Genomic DNA, 25,189 nt, shown 5'->3' on the forward strand with positions numbered 1-25,189 from the left:
AAACTAAAGATTTACTTTGTGGGAATAGAATGGTCTTTGAGTTAGTTAGGTGTGAATTTTCATTTATTGATGTATGTATCTATGTGTCACATTTTCAGCCACTATATACAAATTAAGCTTCCTTTTATTTAAAATCTAAAGTAACCAAATGGTAATTTTTATCGTAGAAGTGGTGATTAGGTCCCCAACCACCATCAAACTAACCATAAACCACTACTATATATTAGCAATAAATTATGAAAGGGATACATAAGGTTTAGTCTTAGATAATTAGTATCCACACACATCTTTTACCCCAATGGCCCAAACCAGGTATAAACAAATCATATATGATTTTTTTCCTTTGTTAACAGGTTTGGTGAAATATTTTTGGGCAAAATGAAAGTGGATGAAATATATGCATCATGCATGTCATATCAGCCATGTTGTGGTGAGTAGGGTTTGTCCAACTTTTGTTACCATTCGATTAATTTTGATGCATTTATGGCCGGGGTATAAGCAAAATAGTACTGTGGCTAAGGACAAATGTGGCATAGAAAACAACCTCTCTTACACTCTCCACCACCACTTAATTCTATGGGACTATGGGCAAGATTCTCAACCCATTTTTGACTTATCAAACTTTTTTTCTTGGTCAATGAATTGTAATTTTTATTTCTATTTCCATGAAACGTAAACTTGTGATAAGGTGTTATCAACTAAAGAAATACTAGATTCTCACATAAAATAAAGTAATTGAAAGCAATATATGTGCCAGCTTGCAAGACACTAATATAGAATTCTCTTTCAAGAATAAATAAAAGTTCTTTTCCATTTTCCTCATAAATAATTGATTCAAGAAACAGTTAACATTCTAATTTACACATGTACCCTAAAGAGGAGAAAGGTAAATGCATATTTCTCATACCCTTGTACTGAAAGAACTTTATCATCTGTGCAATTATATATTTTAAAAATAAATGATAAAGTTTTTAATTTTTAGATTTGGATTTTGTAAATGTTACATTAACCTCAACTTTATTGGACAGAACTAGGGCATTGACTTGAGGGAAAGCTTCTTTAAAATGAATTTGAGTGAAAAGGAAGAAAGTGATACTATGTCACCTTAAATATAACTCACTAACCTCTAAAAGAAAAGAAAAAAATTAGAGTTAAATTTTATTGTTCAATGTTCCCTTTATTTGTCGGTTGTGTGCATGCACATTCTACTTATTTTGCCCCTCATTCTCTCTGAATACACCACAATGAAAGTTTTTCCTTTTCATGAGTCCCACTATCGATCACTACTTTCATTTTCATTAGGTCTACACAAAATTCATTAATACAATCCCCAACTTTTTCCTATATTATTTTTCACTTTAAATGAAATGGAAATGCTTAATTAATTTCTGATATTTAATATAGCCAATGTTTTTATCCGTAACATAATCTCCTGTTAATGAAGTCTCGGTTACTTTCCAATAATGTGTAATGATAGTGTATGAATTTTATGGGTGAACATTGATGTCTCAAAATAGTGTACTACTCCATGTGTCTCTGCTTGTGATTGATCAGAAAATAATTATTTATTAAAATTTTAATTTAAATATATATCAATCAATCACAAACAGTCGCACATGGAGTGACACACTTTGTAGGACAGCATATGTGCACCCGAATTTTTTATGAGTAAAAAATGTATGTACTAACGGTGTATGAGTTTCATGCATTATTATTACATCATTCACTATTGATTTCTAATTATTGTTGACTTTTTAGAAAAATGTAATTCAAATGAATGGTGAATGACAAAATACATGTATATATCTTCACATTATCGGTATATATATTTTACACTCATTTTATATATTGTTACTATATAATTTATTTTTCATATTTTATTATCATATTTCTTCAAAAAATTAATACAAATAAATTATGAATAATGTATTTGATTGTGTATAAATATTTATACAACATAAATAAATATTACATTATATTCCCAACACACCATTAATTTAAGATGCAACTCACTCCAGTTCCCACGGCCTCTGCATGTGGTGGCTATTCACATGCAATACTGTACACTGCTCATTCACCAATCTCATTTTTCATTGCCATGAATCCACTTTTTGCTCTTAATTAAGTTGTCTCCATGCATTATTTTATCATCGTTAAACTTCCCAATAAATTAACCATCTCTCTTTAAAATATTCTTCATTCATAAACCTTGATCTTTGTCCATTACCCAACAAACTAAAAAAACACTTTCCCTCCCCTTCATATGCTCTTATCCATCACATGTTGTTCCACCTCAAATTTATTTTATATAACTTAGTTGCCCATTTCCAACGCATCATGAGTCACCAAATATCCCAATTCAAATTGAAGAATAATGTTACATTGTTACACACTTTCCTATACATAAATAAAGGGATGGATTAATTTCTAATTATATTTATCTATACATGGTAAGATATTATTCTTCACGGCTTAAAACATTATTCATCGCTCACCCTTGTCAACAATTATAAGACACTAGTTTAAAGTTATAATCACCTATCATAAAATATACCCAATCCAATTAGAAGCGTTTAAAATTCTAAGACTATTCCATTTCTCTTTGAAATTAATTTTAAATAACATTTCTAGATCACAATTCTATCTAAATCAACATATTTTTATATATTTAAACATAATTCAACCCCTTCTCATATTAATCTTGTTTATCTGAATTGTCTTAAAAAAATTAAACAATAATTAAATAAGAATATTTTCTTATAAAAAAGTACACTTACAAAAAAATAAGAAATATTAATTTACCAACGTGCGGTGCATAATATTATAAGAAACACAACTAACGTGAGGTGCACAATATCATACACCACCATTAATTAATAGAAAATCAATAATACATTTGACAAAAAAAAAATTGTGATACAATTGAATATAGACATATACAAACATGATATGAGTTAGGTCAGATTATACTTAGCTTGTTCCTTATCTGATCCTAAATATTGATTGACTCTAATTTTTAAATCCAAACATAACCTTAAACCCATATTCGATTTTGATCGACCCATGTCAAGTGTGTGGGTAGGGTAGGATTCTGTTCACCCCTAATAAGAAGTGACTCATTAATTATTTATATTAGTTTTTTTTTACATTAACAATCTTTCTCATTCACTAGAAACTCTGCTTAAACTCATGTTGAGATACAAAATAGTTACTTAAAGTTGAAAACTCCATTCAAACAAATCCACAATGAGTCCAGCTCATTTCCACACCTCCTTGGATCCCAACATTAATTAATAAAAAACGAGGAAAACCTTTTTGAATTTGTAGCAAGTGACCAAAATTAGACAGAGAAGATTTGAGAGTGAATAATACTCTGTAGCTAACAAAACAAGCAAGCATTGATTCCATCAAAAGCAAGATCCAATCAATTCGAATTCATAAAAAATTGTCAATGTTGTTGAGTCCAAGAGCAACAGTAACAGTTGAACCAACACCTTCATCATCATCATCATCTTCATCATCGTCATGGGATTCAATGCTTCCTGGTCCACCAAACCGTAACAACTTTGGATCTTCAGATCTGAGTCCTCATGGTCTTCTCGCTTTCCCTTCTGGAAGTTCCTTATCTATCATCGACACTCGTTCTATGCAACTACTTTCTTCTTTTCCAATTCCACCACCTTCTTCTGCCACGTCATCACTTTCTCCTTTTGTAACCGCTCTTCGCTGGACCCCACTCCCTCTCAACCGTGATCTCCTTTCAACGGAGCCTTCGTCTTCTCATCTCTTCCTCGCCGCCGGCGACCGTCAAGGCCGTATCGCTCTCCTCGATTTTCGGATCAAATCGGCGGTGATTTGGTTTGATACTGACTCCAAATTAGGTGTTCAAGATCTATGTTGGGTTCAGGTACGGCCTGATTTATACCTAATTGCTGCGATTCATGGATCTTCTACGCTTTCTCTTTACAATGCTTCCACTGGACGGTGTCTTTGGAAATACGATGCCTCGCCGGAATTCTTATCCTGTGTTCGCCGTGATCCCTTCGATTCGCGTAGGATATGTGCGATCGGACTTAAAGGCTTTCTTCTGTCTGTTGTCCTCCTTGGCGATAGCGAGGAAAGCATTGTGGTCAAGGAGCTTCAGATTCGGACTGATAGCAGCGAATTGATTAAGGTGGAGAGAGATGCTGCTTCTGCTGCTGGTTCTGCCGCGGCGTTGCCTGCTTCGGCAGCGTTTCCGCTTTACACAGCGAGGTTCGCGTTTTCGCAGCAGTGGAGGCACATTTTGTTCGTCACATTTCCGAGGGAATTGCTCGTGTTTGATTTGCAGTACGAGACAGTGATCTTTACCAGTGCGTTGCCTCGCGGCTGCGGCAAGTTTCTTGATGTGTTGCCTGATCCAAATAACGACTGGGTTTACTGTGCTCATATTGATGGCAAGCTCAGCACCTGGAGGAGGAAACCGTAAGCACTTATTCCCTTACTTTTTGACTTTATGCATATTATATACAAGTTCATGCATACATTTTCGTCCCTAATACAAGATTGTATAGCAGCTTAGTTTTTATGTTTTAGTGGTTGCAAGAAAGTATGGGGGGAATTATATATCTTCCTATAAAATCAGCCTATAAAGTAATCTTAATGTGAAGTGAGAAAGTGATGTGTATCTATGTTGATTGATTAAAGTGCATGAAGATCTCAATCCACTAAATGGTCTAAGGGTATATACCTTGTCACTTTCTCCCCTTACACTCAATCTCACTTTAGAGGAGCTTTCCCATTTTTCTAATATGATATTACTGCAAATTTCACTTATGACTTTGGCAACCCTTCTTCAATGAGCTAGCCTTTAAAGAAAATGGCCCATTAAAACCTACACCCTAACTTTGGACCTGTGAAACAGCCCTGGGTTGTCATTAATTGAGCGTAGCAGCTAAGAGAAATTAGGGTTTCACACTTGGGAGGGCAAAATGATTGAAAAGCCCTTCCCATGAGTTAAAAGATAGGGCCAAATAGACTTTTCCTCTTTAAAAGAGGATCCAAGTTTCAGAAAGTGGAGGCAGCTTCTAGCCCCATGATTTTGCTGCAAACGGGGCTGCAATCTCGCTGTGATGGCCATGTGCAATGCGATTCACCGTCTCCTTGCATGAAAGGGCCGAAAACCACTGCTCCTTCGCTATCACAGTGTGATAGAGTGCAATTAACTACCTAGGTTTTGGGCGAGTCTGTTGCACCGTGCCCTTACCTGACACAATGTTTTTTGTTGTTGATGGGTACGAACTGGGTGTACCCGGACGTTCCCATTGTGAACCCGTGTCCGATTTGCACCGGGCACGTGGGCGTATTCGTGCAACACAGATCTCAGTAGAGGCTTGATGCATTTCTGGTTTCTCACCCTCTTTCCCTCTCTTCATTTCTTAATATTTAGTCTTGCTGATTTATTGGAAGTGTTTTTCTGTATCTAAGAGATATATTTATCTGCATCCAATCACAGTGGGGAACAAGTACATGTTATGTGCTCAATGGAAGAGTTAATGCCTTCAATTGGAACCTCTGTCCCTTCTCCTTCAATACTCTCTGTCCTTTTATGCCAATCAGATTCTACAATTCAGAACATTGGAATCAGTTATTCTGATGTTCCTAGTTCTCCTTACCTTCGCGAGGATTTTGACAATCCTTTTGATTTTTGTGATGAGTCAATAATTGTTTCTAAGATGCATTTGATCTCCATTTCTGATGATGGAAAAATATGGGACTGGCTCTTGACTACTGAAGGGCATGCTGCAGACACTCAAAAGGATGATAAAAAGTTGGGGTTAGTCAATGATGACAGTAAAATATCATTTCCTGAGGCTACCTCTAACAGCATAATATCTTCTACTGGTGGACGAGATCCAAATCTACGCAGGCAGAAGGTGCGTCTCAATGATAGTAAAAGCTGTTTGTCAAGTTCAATCCTCAATCAAGAAGAAATGTTAATAAAAGTAAGTCCAAACTTACAAACTTCCTTTATAAGCTACATTTATTGCTCGAATGGCAAACTCAGTGCAGATAAATAGAGAGAATGCAAGCTTTAATTTTTAATCTAAATATGGAAATTCAAGAAATGTAATGGTTTAAAAACATACAAGAACCAAGCCTTTTTAAAAATATTTTTGTATTATTCTAAGCCCTTGCAAAGAAACAGATAGAGTGCTATTGTAGAATTTAATTCTCTCTTCAGGTTAACAACTTGACTTTATTTACTGCATCTAGCCCATGGTATTAATAATGTACTTGGCTAGTTTTTTCTTTCTTCTGGTTCATATATTCCACCACATGGGGAATGTGCTTATGCATGTATAAAACTTGTGTGCACTCCCCATGCATGGATTATGGTACAGACAGCCTGCATTGCTGTTTATTCTGTCCCTATTTATATATCTGTATGTACAAGTCCTGAACAGTCATTCTTTCCCAATCTTCTCTTCCTTCCAAGAAAATAAACAAGCTCAAGAAGGATGAGAAAGTTATAATATTTGTCCAAATGTAACTGAGTTTCTTTCATCATTTGCTCTTCACTGAAGTGAACATTCGTTGGGTCCAATGGGTTCTTTTTGCCTGGAGGCAGATAGTAGGATCACACATTCCAAAATTGGCGTCTGAATTCTCATTATTTGACTTATGATCTTAGCGATGATCTGATTCCGACTTTTCTATGCTGAAAAATTGCATTTAAACGTTGGGTAGAACCTATATGGATTTTATGTGTTGTCTTCAAAATTTTGAAGTTGACCAATATATGTAAATGGCTTTGTCCTTTTGTTCTAATGTAGATTAGCTTAGTTGGACAGCTTCAGCTTCTCTCATCAACAGTGACTATGCTGGCAGTACCAACCCCTTCTCTAACAGCTACTCTGGCCCGTTAGTTTATCTTCTCACAAGTTTACATATATCACTCAAATCTAGAATTTTCCTTCTATAGAGGTTATTATGCTTAGTAGGTTTTTGTGTTGATTAGAGATAATGTTATTTGAAGGTGGAGGAAATTATCCTGCAGCAGCTGTTCCCCTGGTTGCTTTGGGAACACAGAATGGGACAATAGAGGTTGTTGACGTTTCTGCCAATGCTGTTGCATCAAGTTTATCTGTACATAATGGTATTGTTAGGGGACTTCGATGGCTAGGAAATTCCAGGCTGGTTTCATTTTCGTATAGTCAGGTATTTTATAATTTGGTACTTATGTTCGAACAGTTTTTTATATGTTATTTTCCTACACAGTTTACTTCTTTAAGTTTCGATCTTTGTTTTGTAAGTATTGTATCATGTCTCTCTGCATGATAAGCTTTATGATTGGAGCATATTACTTCATGCTAGCTTCATTATAATTTCATATTGTTTTAAAGCATTTCTATGTCGTTGTTCATTTGTTATGCATATATTTTTTGAGCTCAGGCTAATGAAAAATCTGGAGGATATATTAACAAGCTAGCTGTGACCTGCCTTCGAAGTGGCCTTAACAAGATGTTCCGAGTTTTGCAGAAGCCAGAACGTGCACCAATAAGAGCTTTGAGAACATCTTCGTCTGGAAGGTGAATCTCAAAGCTATTTTTTAATATTGTTATAGAATTATATAATTCAGTATCAATATAGTTTCTGAATCTTCCTTTGGTTGCACACTTTCCCATTTCTCTTTATATACTTATGTGTTAATACAATACTTGTAAGCCCTAATAATGGCTTTGTTATATCAACAAATTTGTACCAGCAAGATGGAATTTATTGACTTAATAATGCTCAAGTTTATATTGAATTATATTTAGTTCAGGTAATATCCCTTGTGTATCCTATCTTTGGATTTTAGTGAATGTTGATGTATCTGACTGTTTACACAAAAGGGTCTCCTGTACAATGTTGCAATCTGAGTTGCAGATGATGGGTGCATCGGGAGTTCGGGACTCAACCTATTTTTTGTTGACATGAAGGATGGACTTGGTGCTTAACATGATCCCAAAAAAATCATGCCTTCATTTCTATTCTTTCCCCCACATCTACCACTATCAAGTGTCAAATATTATAACACTTGATAGCAATTGAAATATTCTATGGCAGCATTGTGCAACCATTTTGATCAGATTCTTATGTTAAATATTCATATTTCTTGACCCTTTCAATGATGGCTGTTTGCTTTACTTCACCCTACATTAACAGATAATTCTGTGATTACATCTTGGTTTTCATTAGTTTGATATCCCCAACATTTCAGGTATCTTCTAATTTTGTTTCGTGATGCACCTGTGGAGGTTTGGGCAATGACTAAAAGTCCTATCATGGTAGGTTGACGGTGAACTAGAGCCCACTCCCTTTCTCAATATTTGTTGTATGTGATGTGATTTGGTATCTGGCTTAAGTGCATATATTCTTGAGTGGAAGTACTTAAGTAGGCTCTGGGTGATACTGTAATGCTCATTGTTGACACTTAATATTGAAATTTCCTTTCTTTTGAGTACTTTACTTGCAGTAGATTTATATTTTTTGGTCTCTATTTGACGTGGAATGAGATAGGATTCAGAAGATATTGAATATGGCTACTATAATTATTGAAGCATGGAGTAATAAAAAGGGTGACTCAATGCATGAGGCTCTCATCTAGTTGGGTATAGGGAGGGTAAATGTACACAACCTTACCCTCACAAGCGAAAAGACTGTTTCAAGTAATTTGTGATTAATGTAATTTAGGGTTTAATCTTTCCTATTTAAAGAATGCTTCCATACTATAGTTTCTTCCTCAATTTCTCCATTTCTTTTTGAGTTTCCCTTGCCTGTCCTATAACTCATGTTTCAGAAAAAATGATTTTGGTGAATTTTAACTGAGATCACATTTTGTGCACTATCAAATATGGACAAGGATTGTAATAGATACATACTTATATATATAGTCTTCAAAACTGGCATTCTAGTTAATTCTGAGTTGTTGATGCTGTCTTGGTAGAGCTAGCCATTACATGGACTCAGATATAGATTTTGCTGGTAATGCTTATCTCAAGTATGACTTGGTTAATACTAGCTGATTTCCATTTCCCATTACTTTCAAAACCATTACTTGTAAGAGAAACTTTACTCTCATGGTTAATTTTGATGGCCTTAGTGTAGCTGTTATATATTTCATCCGGATATTTATAATTCTTGCTATCTCTATGTAGCTTAGATCGTTAGCTCTTCCATTTACTGTATTGGAATGGACTCTTCCAACAGTTCCACGTCCTGCTCAAAATGCAGCTTCTAGAGATTCATCTCTGTCGTCTAAGGAGCAAACATCTGGTGCGTCAGATGAAGTGTTTACGTCATCAAAGATTTCCTCATCTGATTCAAGTGGGGGTTGCTTGCTTGAAGTGCTTAGATATTATCTGAATCGTTGCTTGTCTAGAATTGATCTTTCATTCCTTTTTTGTGCAAGATTAAAAATAGTTTATTCATAAGTTAATATCTCTTACCCCAGAGGGTTCAAGCACTGAGGGATTTCAGGACGACACTTCTGAAAGTTTTGCATTTGCTCTGGTGAATGGGGCTCTTGGAGTTTTTGAAGTACAAGGTCGAAGAATTCGAGACTTCAGGTGTTAACTCTTTTCATTTAGAAAAAGGTGCATTACTGCAATTGTGTTGTTTTTCGTGATATTTGGACTGTTGAGTTTGCATTGGTTATTATTTAGTCCATGTAAAGGCATGTATAATTTGTCTTGTATATTCATTTTTTCCTGCAGTTATTAATGATTATTCACTTAACCTCTGATCTGATATTTTAATTTGTCATGCTTTTATTATATGGTACACCACTCGTGCAATTCTTCCTTTTTGTTTGCTTAATAATCTGATGATCTGATCAAGTTAGTGTTGTCCACAGACCCAAATGGCCTTCCTCTTCCTTTGTATCATCAGATGGATTGATTACTGCAATGGCCTATCGCTTGCCTCATGTGGTATACATCGTTACTTTAGAATTGATTCAATATATATAGATAAACTGAATTTGCTCTAAATAGAATGATGGTTTTGACTAAATTAGTTTTTTAGGTCATGGGAGACAGAATAGGGAACATAAGATGGTGGGATGTGACAACTGGACATTCTTCCTCCTTCAACACTCACAGAGAAGGAATCCGGCGAATCAAATTCTCACCTTTTGTACCAGGGGACCATAGCCGGGGGCGTATTGCTGTTCTGTTTTATGATAATACATTTTCTGTATTTGATTTGGTAATATGGATTTACTTTTTCTGGACTACAAATGCAGTTTGATAGTTATTTTATTTGATCTGTTGATCGTAAATCTCAAGTTTCATCACTTTTTTGCAGGATTCACCAGACCCCTTAGCCAATTCACTTTTGCAACCTCAATTTCCTGGAACCCTTGTGTTGGAGCTTGATTGGTTGCCCCTGCGAACAGATAAGAATGACCCGCTGGTACTGTGCATTGCTGGAGCGGATAGTAGCTTTCGCCTTGTTGAAATTACTGCGTAAGGGCCACAAGTCACTCTCAGTATTGATGAAATCCTTCCTTCTCTGGTATTATTATTGGAATGTTTGTGGTCTAAGATAATGTTGTACTCTTGGGACTAGAACGGATGGTGGTAAAGGTAACAGTTAAGAAAACATTCACCTTAACATTGAAATCCTTGGAAAAACAGGACTATAGCGGAAATGGCACTTGATGTCACTCAATTGTTGTTGAATTATATGTCCTTCTGGTATTGTCATATATATCAAAGACAGAGAAGGGTTGGGGAGGAGGTAGGAAACTTTATTGGACATGTGGCTGAAAGGCGATAAGAGATTAAAAGTTTTGAACCATCATCTTGATTAATTGATTTGCAAATTATTTATGCCTTGTGGAATTATTTTCAGCTCAATACAGTGCAGCATCAATGAATTATTAGTTCATTATGTTTCTAACCTTTTAGTTTTAGTATCAATGACTTTGCAAATGACGTGCTCTTCTTCTCATGCAGAAACGATAAACGATCCGGTCATGTACCCCGTATCAGAAATATAAAGGAGAGATTTCGGTCAATGCCTATATGCTGTCCCATAATACTTCCTACACCACATGCTCTGGTAATATATCATCAGTATTTAGTTTACCGATTTGACTGAACCAGCTAAAATTACATATTCTATTGTCTTGTTGTTGCTTACTAAGCTATATAATTAAGTCTTCAATTATATATTATATTGCTGCATGTTATAGATAAAAGTGCACCGCTAACAACAGATTTGGTGTGCTGGATGTAAGAAGCAATATGAAAAATTTAAGGAATGAAACGAAAGTGATCTCATAATATGGGTCAGTTTTGAATTTTTGTCATGCTTATAGGTATCTGTTTTCACTTATTAGAGAATATTAAAGCTCTGATGCCATGTAAGAATAGGGAGAATAGAGAGAGGAAAGGAAGAGAATAGGGAAAGAGAGAATTGTGGTAACTGTATTATTGCTAGAAATGAAAGTTAGTTACAAGATAGGAAGGGAAGGGATATTTATAGTTAGAGTAGACTGGATAGCTAATCCCCAAATCTACCTAACCCTGTTCTAGAATATAACTAACACCTAACTCTTATCCTTTATTACATTCTTCACTATTCTCTAATACCACTAATCTTCAACAAGCTTTCGTATTTGGGTAAAAATAATTAAATGGAGTATTCCTCATTACTTTGTTACTGGTTACCAATCTGTTTTAGGCTCCATCCTTTTGTCTAGGCTAACCTTAACTCACTTTTAGCCTAGGGCTGCATATTTAATTTTGATGGGATTTTTTTTTTGCCTTTCTTGGAGTGGTGGTACAGATTTTACTAGTATGGATTATTTATTATTATATTGGTCATTAGCTCCATGTTATGTATTTGTTCTTTTAATGCTTCACTAAATATTTACTAGTGTTTACAGGCAGTGCGCATGATCTTGCAATTGGGTGTCAAACCTTCTTGGTTTAATACCTGCAGTACTACCATAAAAAAGAGGCCTCACTTAATTCCTGGAACTCCTTCATCTGTGGAGGATCTTCGCACATACATGATCAACATACCACCTCTTGGTGACTCTGTGGTGCCAGAGATGCTTTTAAAAGTATTGGAACCATATCGAAAAGAAGGTTATATCTTATGAACAGTTTCGATTATTAAAATTCTTTTGCTTGATATTTGTATTTTTGGTGTTTAATTTTTTTACCAATATTTTTATCTTTCAAGGTTGCATACTCGACGATGAGAGAGCCAAGTTGTATGCTAGTATTTTGGATAAAGGTTGTGCTGCAAGGTTTGCCTTTGCAGCTACAATATTTGGTGAATCATCAGAAGCTCTGTTTTGGTTACAGCTGCGCCGTGCTTTTAAAGATGCGATGAATAAGCTATGGAGAAAGCCTCCACCGAAGGGGCCCTCAGAGGAATCTGTCTCTGAGGTTGATGAGACATCCTTACTGTCTAGAATATTATCAAAAGGGAAACCAACAGAAGAAATGGGGGGATGTGTATTGGTATGATTTCTTATAATGTCCTTAAGGTTTTGTCACATTACATACATTGTAGTGTCCCACATCCAAATTGTTGGGTTAGAGTTGCTTTCAATGTTGGGTGTCAAATTCTTCTTAATGACTAACATTTTGGTTTGCAGAGTCAAGGTCAGCTAAGGTCGATGACTTTTGACCAGGAAGAGTTGTGGAAAAGTGCTAGTGAGCGAATTTCTTGGCATGAAAAACTAGAAGGTGAAGAAGCTATACAGAAACGTGTACACGAGTAAGTAAATTATCGTTTCTTTTATGATTCTGTTTAGAGTATGTGGCTTAGTTGAACAGGAACTTCTTAAGGTCAGACGATATTTAGCATAATGTCTGTGTCTGACTCGGTAGTCGTAATGCAAAACCTTAAGTTTTTCTGCACCATTAGAAATCTTAATTGTGCAAGACTGTGTTGAAGTCTTCGCCCTTCCCATGTTGATGTTTTGTTCCAAAAAGAAAAGGTGCTTCTGTGATAGAAATCACACTGAAGTTTCTGTTCCTTTACTGCTGTGAATGGGATTGTTACTCCAATTTTGATACTCACTTCGCAACTCCTTTTGAATTTGCTGCTATCAGGCTTGTCTCAGTTGGAAACCTAGAAGTTGCAGTCAGTTTATTGCTTTCTACTCCTCCAGAGAGCTCTTACTTCTATGTGAACGCTCTTCGTGCATTTGCTCTATCTTCGGCTGTTTCAAAGTCTCTTCATGAACTCGCAGTCAAGGTGAGTTTAACTGGGGCATGCATGTGTTTAGGCATCAAAATATGTAATTTCTGGTTGGTATACAAAAATAAACATGTATGTAGTTTTTTATAGTATGAGATGTACTTTTTAGGTTGTTGCAGCCAACATGGTGAGGGCTGATAGGTCACTATCCGGTACTCATCTTCTCTGTGCAGTTGGAAGATATCAAGAAGCATGTTCTCAGGTTAGGCTACTTTTACTCTCCATGCTTTCTTAAACTCAGCATTACAGTCCTATATACATTCAAACATAGTAGTAAGCTTCTAAGATTTCACCTGGTTAAGTATGTTAATCTTATGAAGTTATAGTCAATAGCTTAGAGCCTTAGCTGCTTTATTAATTTTGTGTATAATGCTATTTATGTTATTCAACCTGCATGATAAGTACCTTAAAATTCTTTGGTGATATTCAAAGCTCAAGTTGTCAAGGAATTTTTCATTACTCCATTTAAGTGAGAACTGGATCCAAAATTTAGCATATTTTATCGACATTAAAACAACAAAACTTACGGGACAAAGTGTAGCTGCAGAACTTTTAATGCTGTGGAAGTGAAACTTCTTATTGGTTAAGTTTGTTCCTATTTTTGTATGATCAGTCACTGACTTTTCTATCAAATACTGCAGAAAAAATGTGCTTAAATTCTTTATATTTGAAATAAGTTGACTTCCTTGCACCTAATATTTTCCACTTTTGTGCCAATAGTCTCTTGATATTGTTAATTTGTTATTACCATGATTGAGCTTTCCTATCTTGAGTATTCAATTGATTAAAAATTCCTGTACACTGAAAAATAGGTTTTCAACTCAAATAAAATTATCTAGATTATCTTAAGCTATTGCTTTCCAAAGTAAAACCCAATTATTTAAATTTGCAAAGCCAACCCTAATGCAATCTTAGTGGCAGAAGTTGTTAATGACTACATTTCTACACACACATGATAATTAAATGGCGTAATATGAAGTTTTCTATTTTTTATGGTCCAACATAAGCAACTCCGGCCATAATTTTACTATACCAATTTTAATGAATGAGACATCCAAGAGCACACAGAGGTACTCCCTGGGGACAATCATGGGAATCACATTAACCAGGTACAAGCAATTCCTTGTACCAATGTGCTGGATGTTAAATGGCCTTCTTCCTTAGAAGCTCAGGGAATTATTTTTTAAACACTTCCTTAGGATTTCCTAATTTAAAAGTTAACAGAAAGGGTATCAATATAATGTGCTTGATTTTTTCTTACGGAAATGCAATGTCATATCTTAATTCTTATGCAGCTACAAGATGCCGGATGCTGGACGGATGCTGCAACCTTAGCTGCTAGTCACTTACAAGGATCAGATTATGCAAGGTTCTTATTCTTTCCTTTAATAGATGTTTCTATCCACATAAATTTACTTCAATTCACAACTTATTTTTGTTATTTTATTTTATATGAACGGGGTAAACACATTCATTTCATGTTATAATTCACATATGTTATTAGCATTTAGCAGCATAACCTCCAAAACTTATGGAAGGCATTGCAGTTGATGAGTAATTTGGGGAATAACAAAGAAAATGGGTGCATCTATGCATGGATTCGCACCCATTCTCTGACTAGTTGCAGTGCTTGATGAAATGGATTCAAAGTTCACATTTATATTCTTGTTACAAAAAATTATGTGTAAAAACTTGACTTCTAAATTTTTTGGGAATTATAGCTGCTATAATATGGCTAAACCAACAATCATCTTATGGTGTTCAACTATCTTAAAAGAGTCAATATAATTTACACAGCACTACAAAAGAATATATTTAAACATTCATGTGCATATATACCACGCAAATAATTTAAATATATTAAGGAGGGAGGGGACCCGACCCATGGTTGCCCTCCTCTCCTTCCATCCCTGACCATGCCACTGACAGATTTCTAGAATCATTTGGAATTTTACATAGTTTTTGATTTTTTATATTTCCGACATGATTGCTGTCTCAAAGTCTCTGCTTTGATATGACTAGGACATTTTTGCTATATTTTGTATTCTTGCAGAGTGTTGCAAAGGTGGGCTGGACATGTCCTGTACACTGAACATAATATCTGGAGGTACCACTGATTTTCTGTTTCAAATATTAACTTTATCGTAAGACTGTTTACTCAATTTGAGCTGAAATTGCCCAATGCAGGGCTTTAATTTTGTATGTTGCCGCTGGTGCACTGCAAGAAGCATTGACAGCTCTCCGGAAGGCTCAACTACCTGACACAGCTGCAATGTTTGTCCTTGCATGCCGTGAAATCCATGCAGAAATAGTTTCAAATTTGGGTATTGTTGATGATGATTCAAGTTCATCAGTTACAGAGAAGCTACTAAATTTGCGAGATTTAGATCCAGAGAATGAAGATGTCATTGCAGTTGATGAGTATTTCGGGGAATACCAAAGAAAATTGGTGCATCTATGCATGGATTCGCAGCCATTCTCTGACTAGTTGCAGGGCTTGATGAAATGGATTCAAAGTTCACATTTATATTCATGAAAGCAGTCGATTAACAACTCTGGGCTTGAAAAGAAAGTTGTAGGTGATTGCTTTGCCCGTACCGCTAAAAGGCGCAGATACTTTCATTACCCATGCTGTTGCCAAATGTGTACTATAATGGAAGGCATTGGGAAGGGAATGACCCAAAGCGCGTCTTGGACAAATGGAGGTGGCAAAATACCGAAGTCTTCTATGTAACACAATCCAATGAACTGCAGTTAATATGGTTTCCATGAACTTTCTTAAGTTAAAAATATTGCATCAGATTTGGTAATCATACTATTGTAGCATGTGTATAAATTTTTGTCGACAACTAATCATTCAATTGTATTTATGTGGGTACTTGATAGGAACTTAAATGGTTGCATCTATTTACATGTAACGCCAAACCTAAAGATATATACACATGAAATGTGAGAGCACTTTATTATTCAGACGTGTCAATTACTAATACTCGAAAGGGGGTATGGTTTGAAATCGCACATAGAAGTTCTTTTGTACTGTTCACCTTCCCTATAAAGGCAAACACCTGAAATTTTGTATTGGAATACCATGGCTTAAATTGGAATATATAGAATCAATAAAATGTGCATTAGCGCTTAACAACAATTGGAGATTAAAATGTCAAATAGAGTCGTAGACGATTAGACTCTTTTATCGTACTAAGTGGGATCGGCTAAAAACATGATGACTAATATAATAAAGAAAATAAGTTCAAGCATGAATCTGTAGAGGAAAATAGGAGAAGAGTAACTTGTCTCATTTTCATGGGATGTGGATTTTGATAGTTAAAGTAGTTATTTTGCCATTCCTTAAGTAGTAACGGGAAGGTAGACCAATAAAACTATATTACTAAAGAGACAAATAACACTTGATGCCAGAGAATCTGAATCATCTTTAATTAGAAATGTGTCAAATTATATGACAGAAAGAGAAGTACGATAAAAGAAACGCAAATCTCATATTCTTATGTATCATATGTTCATATAACTTTGTAAGAGTAAAGATTAAACTCTTGTAGCATTTTTGAACATTTAAGTATATAACCCACCTGGGTAAACGCATAAACGAATACAAAATAGAAATTTCATAATCTAAACAGGTCAAAGGTGTTATGGACATGAAAAAACCAAGTTTAGCACAGAAAAAATTCCTCCTCAGTCCTCAGTATGAGAGCCAAATCAACTCAGTAAGGTGTGTGATAGTACCCTCCAGTTTGCCCCATGCCCCCACCAAATTGTGGCATTCCATGAGGCATCATCATTGGTTGCGGGACAAGAGCGGAGTAGCTGGGTCCCCCAGCAGCCCTTGCTAAAGCCACTTGACCTTGCATCCCATCCCTCCCATACTGTTGCCACAGCTGTTGTTCCGGCACAAACAAATGCTGCTTCCTCTCCATGTCTGCTATTTGCACATATGAAGGTGGTGGCAATGAGAGGGATGCTGCAAATGGGTCCTGTGGTCCTACGACCTGGACCGTTCCATCGGGAGAAGGCAAAGCCAGCACTGCTGTGGCACTCTTGTCAGCTCCAGGCAGTGCCACACTACTAGCACTTCCACCACTCATTTGATTTGTGCTCACATGTTGCCTCACAGCACCTTGATCATACAAGCTGTTCAGTAAAAGTTGATCAAAACCACCTGCCAAATTAGCCTCCTGCTTTGACAAATTACTACATGACTCGGCCAATGCCAATTCCCAATCCACTTTACCAAGTTCGGCAGCTGGTGTTTGCCACACAGAAGTCACTTCAGACTCACCATTTGATGGAAATGCTCCCCAGGAACCTTCAGTCCTTACAGCTGCTGGTCCAGAAAACAATTCCAAAGCTAGTTTATTTCCTTGCTCATCAGCAGAAACACCTCCATCCCTTAGGTTCACTAAATCATTTGTCACTTGTTGAGTGGGAGGAACTGGCTTAGGCTGTGGAACTGAAGGCGGTGGTGGAGTTGTGTGATTCTCAAGAGGTGGAAGAGCCTTCACCTCATTCATGTCCACCTCAGGCTCTGGCTCTTTTGCTATCACAATTACCTTGGTTGCTATGATTTTATTAGGGCTCTTTGGCCTATTATCCTTCAAGAAACCCTTAAGTGTGCCTAGTAGCTTATCGGTAATTTTTAGGACCTCGGGGTACTCCAAGGACCTTGTTATTCCTATATCCTTACACCAACAATAGAAACCGGCTAGCTCATCAAACATCTTGGCAGCACTGACATAAGCATTAAAGGCCTTGACACAATGTGCATACTCCATCTCAGTGAACCGATCCATCACTACCCCTAACACATCACATAGTTCTGCATATATGTTAAAACTATCCTTCACGATCTGGTAAAGTGCAACAAGCACTAACTTATTATTCTTTGCAGCACCATTTGGCGTACACCACAATATGCGATCAAGAATTTTCAGCAAATGCTTCAACCTCTCCAATATCCTCCCAGCTTCCATTTCCCTGACGGGGGTAACATTAACAACCTCAATCTTTCGGTTCTCTCTCCCATGTGAGGAACCATTCACATCATCATAGGACCTATTCTTCCTACCCATTGCAAAACCACCACCAAACTCATACCTAAACTCACCACCATCACCAACACCATGATCTCTCAGCTTCCTCTGATGCACCACAAACTCAATCTTCTCATCGAGATACAATGCATAAAGCCTCACAAAACATGCAAGATCCCAAGAATTGGAATGTGCCTCGTCTCTAAAATCAGACACGTTCAAAATCCGCCTCCCTATTCGCGTTGAATACACAACCTCTTCTTCAAACATCGGGTGCCCATAAACCAAAACCCTATGAAAAAGAATCAAAGCCTTAAGAGCAACAATCCAATCACGGGTTTTGCCTAACCTCTTTGAAACAGTGATCAAAAAAGCAATAACATAGTCTCTGGAATTAGATGTGAGACTCAAAATTTCTCTAAGGTACTTATCATCAGCAGGATATTCATCATGGCTTGTTGCTCTGACCACAAGAACATCGAGTTCTGGAGTTGAACTCCCAACAACTTTGGCTATGCTGATACTTGTTTGGTCCTTCACAACACCGATAGCTTTTCGGATCGTGCTTGATGCCATTTCAGACCCTGATAAAAAAGGCAAATGGGTATGGTTGAATCGAAATTGGATGTGGGTTTTAATCAAAATTGAAACTTTGAAAAAGTGGGGTAATGGGTTCTGAAATTGAGCTTACCTGGTAGTGTAGTGAAGGGAAATGGAAATTCTGTTGAGTTTAGTGAATTGTGTATGAGAAGAGGCTTCGATAAAGAAATGAGATGAAATTTTTGGGAAAGGTGGCAACGAAGCAAGTTGTGTTTGTGTTTAGTGTGGTGAGTACTGTTTGTTCTCGTGCCAAAATCCTCCTCTCCATTGCAAGCTGGGATTTGTTCTTGTGAGAAAATACTCCTCAATAACGAGGGAGAAAAATAATATATTCGCGTTAGTTTAGTTTGGTGTAAGGTGATTTTAAAGTTCATAGTTCGATTTTTTTGGGTCACTTAACAAAAAAAAGGCAAGGATACCTTGTCATTCAAAAAAAAAAAGTGTATAAGTTTTATAATTGAATTATTTATATTCATATTTATAATAATTGACATCTTAATTGGAGTAATGATGTAATGAATGCATATAAATCTTTATAGTTACTGTGCATAACTTTTATATTGATCGTTAATTAATATATATATGAATAATGTAATGATAAACATAAATTTCTGAAATATGGTAATATTTATGTATTATTAATGTAAAGATTTATATATAATTAATATATTATGAGTAAAATAATTATAGATGATGAAGCGATTGTTGCATTCGTATTTTTCTCATTATATTATTATTATATGATGGATAATATATAAATAATACACATTATATCCTTCCATATTTGTAGACTTTGGGGATATATAATTTTGTTGGTGTTGTCCCCACCACTGATACTTGGCCACCTCAAGCTCCATCAATGTTCTTCCTCCGAGTCCACTCAGTGGAATCGGAAAAGCCTCTTGATCCTGAATGGAACCCTAAATTGAGAGAAAGAAGAGGCGTACTTCACTTGTTCCGAACATTTTCTCATTCTTCTTCTCATCATTCTTCTCTCCTTTTCATTCTCGCTGTTCCTAACTATCTCTCTTTCCATGATTTCATTCGTTTCTGTGGTCCCCACCTTCACCATCTTCACTCTCTTCTTTTCCTTCGTAATGATGCTATGGAAGATCGTTACACTGTTTTGCTCAATCTTTCTGATCATTTTGCCGCTCATGCTTTTTATAACAATTTTAATGCGCAAAAGTTTTCTCCTTCTGAGGTATCGATTCTATACTATTCTAAAATCATATATTCACACGTTCCTAATTGCATCTCATATATACCTTCTTCAAATTAATTTGTATTGCTTATAAGTTACCTGATTTGAATTAAAACTGTTTGTTTGGTAAGATTAGTTGAAATAGTAGCTGATATGTGTAAATTGTTATAAGCTCCTAGTTTATTCCTTCATAAGTTATCTCAAGTAGTTTATCAAATATGGGCTTATAAACTCGTGTAACTATTACTAAATAAGTACAAGTAACTTATTTGTGGTCAAATAATGTAGTTATCTAGTTTATAAGCTTCCTCGTGCTGTTGCTAAACACTCTTAATTTCGATGGTTTGTTTTTTTTCTCTTCCAAATGATGATGTAAATTTAGGCAGAGGTATGCCATATACTATTTTTGGATTCCGTGGAGTACTCAGAATATGCAGAAGTCGCTGGGACTCCTCCTCCTGGTTGTACAGAAATACCAACTTGCCCTGTTTGCCTTGGTAAATTCCATCTGTATTTGCTGTTACTTTGTGTATGATTGGAGTCTCTTACTTTTGTACGATTTCGGCTTGTTTGGGATGGTGGTAATCTCGTGTACGGATTTTTCGATATCTGTCTCATATTTTTACTGTTTGAATGTTAGAGAGATTGGACCCAGATACAAGTGGAATACTCACAACACTTTGTGACCACTCATTTCAATGTCCTTGTGTCTCTAAGTGGACTTACTTATCTTGCCAGGTTAGCGCCTTCTTCATTCCTGCAAATCTTCTTTCCACATTTCATTACACTTCACTTCTGGTTTGTTTAGGTAATTTGCATGTTCTAACATGCTAGTTTAACCTTGGTGATTAGAGCATTGTGGGTATTGGGAAGGTGATCTTGATTGATGAGAAGCTTAATCATTATGTTAGCTAAATTTGTTTTGGGAGCCTATAGTAAAGCTATGAAACAATCTTGAGGTCCAGTTGTTACAACTACCAGAATGAGTGGAAAATATGGTTTTATTGATATCAAAATCTGGACTGTAGTAAGAAGTACAGCACCGGAGATTTACGAAACTCGTCCTCTCCCCGTCTGTTTATAGTATGCTACACTAATCAACTAACTCTAACAACTTTGCTAACAAGGCCTAACTAACAGAAGCTGGCCCACTAGGGCCCATGTGGGTCTGTTCCTAACATGTACATGAATGTGTTTATTTCGATTTTCTAAAAAATGAGGAAGGAGGTTAATTAGTGTCAGCTGCATCACTGCATGTGTGCTTACGTGAATAGAGTGACTTCATATTAACTGTATTGCCAAAACTTAGTCAGTGTTTAATTATAATTAGATTGTTTCATGTTGTGTGTATTATACTGGGATTTTTCACACTGGGAGCAGTTTCAAACTGGTTTTATTGGGAGTAGCATGTGGGAGGATTATTGTATTGATAGAGAGTTCTATTGTGAAGTGCTTATGGTGATTATATTTCAGGTCTGTCGATTCTGTCAGCAGCAGGACGAGAAACCAACCTGTTATGTTTGTGGGACATTAGATGATGTCTGGGTTTGTATGATTTGTGGATTTGTTGGTTGTGGAAGGTAACTTATTTGTATCAGTTCCTCAGTTTCGGCTTATAACTTGTGTACAATATTCCCTAAAGACTACTTGATATATTAAACAACCATGACTTTTCTTTTTTATCTAGATATAAAGAAGGACATGCTATTCGGCATTGGAAGCAAACACAACACTGCTATTCTCTTGATTTTAAAACCCAGCAAATTTGGGATTACGTGGGTGATAGTTACGTCCATCGACTGAATCAGAACCAGTCTAAAATCGACGGCAAGTTGGAGGGGAATTTTCGCTGTATGTCATTGGAAGAGAATTGTGGCATGTGTGACTGTCGTGAAGATTCAGGAATGGATGAGGCCCTTTTCAACAGCAAAGTTGAAGCAGTATGTTTCTCATAAATTAAAATCCTGATTGTCTTTTGTCTATGCTAAGACTAGTTTGGACAGGTTAGATTAGTCTTTAACCAAAAAGTATGCATCTCCAGTGTGACTTTAATCACTTTATTTGTTGTTGACTAACAATGGACCCTGCTTAAAACACTTGGTGCATATGCTCTGTCTTATAGAAATAGGCCTGTATAATTATTTCATAGAATGCAGATGATGTGTCGTAAAAACCAAACACTTGAAGTTTAGCATCATTTAATGACCCATTGTCAAACATTGGGTTGTTTATTATATGGTCCTCGTCTCCTCGATGTATCTTGCTTTATCATTGTAGTTGGCATCTCGCTTAAATTTATCATTTTTCTTTCCCATGCTCACTGACTAGTTGTTAAACTTGAGAACAGAAGGTGGATGAATACAACCGTCTTCTAGCATCTCAGTTGGAGACTCAAAGACAAGTGAGTTTATATTGCTTTTCCTAAAATTATTCTTTGAGAGGCTTCCATAATTCTGTAAGCAGGAATGCTTGGAAGGATGTAATATAAGTATCAACTTGTCACATCATTAACTTGGAATGAAAGTTTTATCACCTGTTCCTGATATGTCATTGGAACAGATGTAATTGCTAGTGTGGTTTGGATTAGGAACATCGAATCAGGTTGCTTTCACTTATGAGGAAAGGCTTTGAGACAATGGCTATGATACTCTCCATATGTTAATCTTTTGATGCAATAAGACTGATGAATTGTTGCTGTGTTTGTGAAGTCTGATTATCTTAATACCTTTTTTTGTTTTAGTACTACGAATCTTTGCTCATAGAGGTGAGAAGTAAAGTGGAAAGTTCTGTATCTGAAGCAGTGGAGAAAGCTGTGGCTTCCGAAATGCAGGATATGCAAAATGAACTGGAGAGGTGTATAGAAGAAAGAAATGCGGTTGCTGAGGTATAGAATTGTTTTTCTCCTGCATTTGCCTTACTCTTGCCTTGAACTCCGCCATTTAGCCATTTTGTTTCTACTCTTAAGGCCAATCGGAAGCTCATTAAAAATCAAGAGATTTGGCGAAAGAAGGTTAAAGAAGCTGAAGAGAGGTATACATTCTTTTCTATGTAGTTTAAATTTGATTCACTGTCAGTAAAAAATAAATTACCATATTCTTGTATTGGCAACTTTTCATCTCAAGCAAAAGCCTTCACAAGTGGTTAGGAATAGAATCATTTGCGTACATAACTGCAAAATAAATGATGTATAAGAGGTTGTAAAGTAGATTTTTCCTTCGCCTATTGCTGCGCCAAGTACTTGGTACATGTCTAAATATGTGTGATCTTTAGGGAAGCTGCATCCGTAAAATCGTTGAATGAGAAAATAGTTGATCTGGAGGAACAGGTATTACAACTAGATTCAACATTTCGTGTTTTGAATTTTACCAATTTTTTTGCAATGTAATGACTGATAAATGATGAGATAAACAGATTAGGGATATCAAGATATTTTTAGAAGCGCAAAAAACAATTGATAAGATGTCAGATTCAAATGAAATCAAGGACGGAACAATCTTACCAGTTGCTTATGAGCAGTCTTCTCCAAGCAACAGCAAGAAAAACAGAAAATCTGGTCGAAGACGGAACTAATCCTAACATCAACCACAACACTACCTATTTGAACTTATGGACAGTGTTTTTTTATGAAAAAGAACACTGCCTTAGGAATACGAGTGCCCAGAACTGTCAAACTTTGCCATTGGTATTTGTTAAGTGCCTACAAACACTAGACGATAAAATATGGAATTATCCAATTCAGGGTCTTCAGCATGAAGCTGTGTGCAGAATTTATATGCTGTGTGTTTGTTGGTTGTAACCAAACAGTTAATTCAATCGATTTCGTGGTCCCAAGGCATTCCCAACCTCTGATGATTGGTCGAGGTAATGATGTTAATTGAGTTTGCTGCTATAGGAAGAATTACCCAGCCGTACAAATCATTACCATTACAATGTGTTTTGAGTATTCTTGATAATATAATATTGTACTAAATACCTTTCAGTGTCATTTTTTGGGATGGTCCTATTTAAGTGTTTTTTTCACGAAACTGAGACATTTATAATTATTGATATTACTTCACCTTTTTCATGTTAATTGTAGTAGTGAGAGAGATAATAAGTGAAAATATTATAGGGAGATGGTAAAAGGGCAAATTAGACAAGTGATACACAATGTACCAAAAAAAAGATAAGTGATACACAGTGTACCAGAAAAAGATAAGTGATACATTAATTTAATAAAAAGAGATTTACGACTTATAATTTTAAATAATGTGCTTATACCAACAAAATTTCAAATTTATTTATATATTTTATTATAATAAAAAATATATAGAGATGTTATATATATATATATAAAAGTATTTATCACTATAGTTTAATTTTAAAACTCTATGAAAGATCTATATGTTCAAGTGCCGTTTTTTTTAACAAATAAAAAATATATGTTATAATTTCTAACAAAATTGTTATTACCTACTTTAACTTACCTGTACAATTATTTTATATCTCTCCATAATGATAAAAGTAAAAATATAACTGGGAAAATAATCAATATTGTCTTAAGTATTAAAAAATGATAGTTAAATAAAAACATTTTAAAAAAAATCAACACTTAACTAGAAAAATATGTGAGTAATAGTTGCATTGATATTATGTGAGTAATAGTTGCATTGATATTATGATACTCATCTCTACCCCTTAACTATATATTAGAGTATCTATTATGAGTACTTTATCAGAGTCTTAAAATTGGTCAAAATTAATCATAGGTGGAACAATTTGAAATATTGCTTTGCCTTACAAATTCATAATGTATAAGAAATTTGAAATCATATAAACCGGTTAAAGCTAAACTAAAATTCTCATTTTGCTCAATTTTTTATATTGTGAGTTCATCCGTTCTCCTGGCAGGGGTGCTATTATGTCAAGCCGTACCAGATATTTCAAATGAATAGTACATCTCATCATGAAGGTTTTGCTTAAACATTAATATCATATACTAAAATGTTCCAACGTTCCTATATACGCAAACCTTTTTTAAAATTCCAACTACAATTAATATTCGAAGATACCATTTCGATAATTGTTTTTCCCATGTATCGAAATT

General features: G+C 35.7%; 3 protein-coding genes across 8 annotated transcripts; 2 read left to right on the forward strand and 1 right to left on the reverse strand.

Moving 5' to 3' along the window:
- On the forward strand, positions 3,340-16,265 carry LOC109345610 (WD repeat-containing protein 11-like). Of its 6 annotated transcripts, none has more exons than XM_019584737.1 (21): positions 3,340-4,464; positions 5,495-5,984; positions 6,816-6,903; positions 7,019-7,200; positions 7,435-7,571; positions 8,246-8,312; positions 9,183-9,262; positions 9,320-9,351; positions 9,479-9,593; positions 9,881-9,956; positions 10,051-10,233; positions 10,333-10,493; positions 10,986-11,091; positions 11,912-12,125; positions 12,223-12,506; positions 12,644-12,765; positions 13,104-13,248; positions 13,361-13,453; positions 14,547-14,620; positions 15,305-15,358; positions 15,439-16,265. In XM_019584737.1, exons 1-21 carry the CDS (start codon positions 3,452-3,454, stop codon positions 15,737-15,739), a joined length of 4,017 nt encoding a protein of 1,338 aa, XP_019440282.1. In that variant the 5' UTR covers positions 3,340-3,451; the 3' UTR covers positions 15,740-16,265. The 6 variants fall into 6 exon arrangements, with proteins under 6 accessions (XP_019440282.1, XP_019440291.1, XP_019440256.1 ...); XM_019584746.1 differs by having other exon boundaries at positions 5,495-5,799; positions 5,893-5,984; positions 9,183-9,351; XM_019584711.1 differs by having other exon boundaries at positions 9,183-9,351.
- LOC109345692 (probable clathrin assembly protein At4g32285) lies at positions 16,649-19,230 on the reverse strand. Its single transcript, XM_019584846.1, has one exon. It carries the CDS (start codon positions 18,873-18,875, stop codon positions 16,974-16,976), a length of 1,902 nt encoding a protein of 633 aa, XP_019440391.1. The 5' UTR covers positions 18,876-19,230; the 3' UTR covers positions 16,649-16,973.
- Positions 19,722-24,088, forward strand: LOC109345700 (BRCA1-associated protein). Its single transcript, XM_019584858.1, has 10 exons — positions 19,722-20,103; positions 20,486-20,600; positions 20,744-20,841; positions 21,577-21,683; positions 21,791-22,043; positions 22,451-22,504; positions 22,844-22,987; positions 23,069-23,133; positions 23,374-23,428; positions 23,515-24,088. Exons 1-10 carry the CDS (start codon positions 19,759-19,761, stop codon positions 23,671-23,673), a joined length of 1,395 nt encoding a protein of 464 aa, XP_019440403.1. The 5' UTR covers positions 19,722-19,758; the 3' UTR covers positions 23,674-24,088.

Source organism: Lupinus angustifolius, chromosome LG01, assembly GCF_001865875.1.
Source record: "Lupinus angustifolius cultivar Tanjil chromosome LG01, LupAngTanjil_v1.0, whole genome shotgun sequence".
Classification (NCBI taxonomy): domain Eukaryota; kingdom Viridiplantae; phylum Streptophyta; class Magnoliopsida; order Fabales; family Fabaceae; genus Lupinus; species Lupinus angustifolius.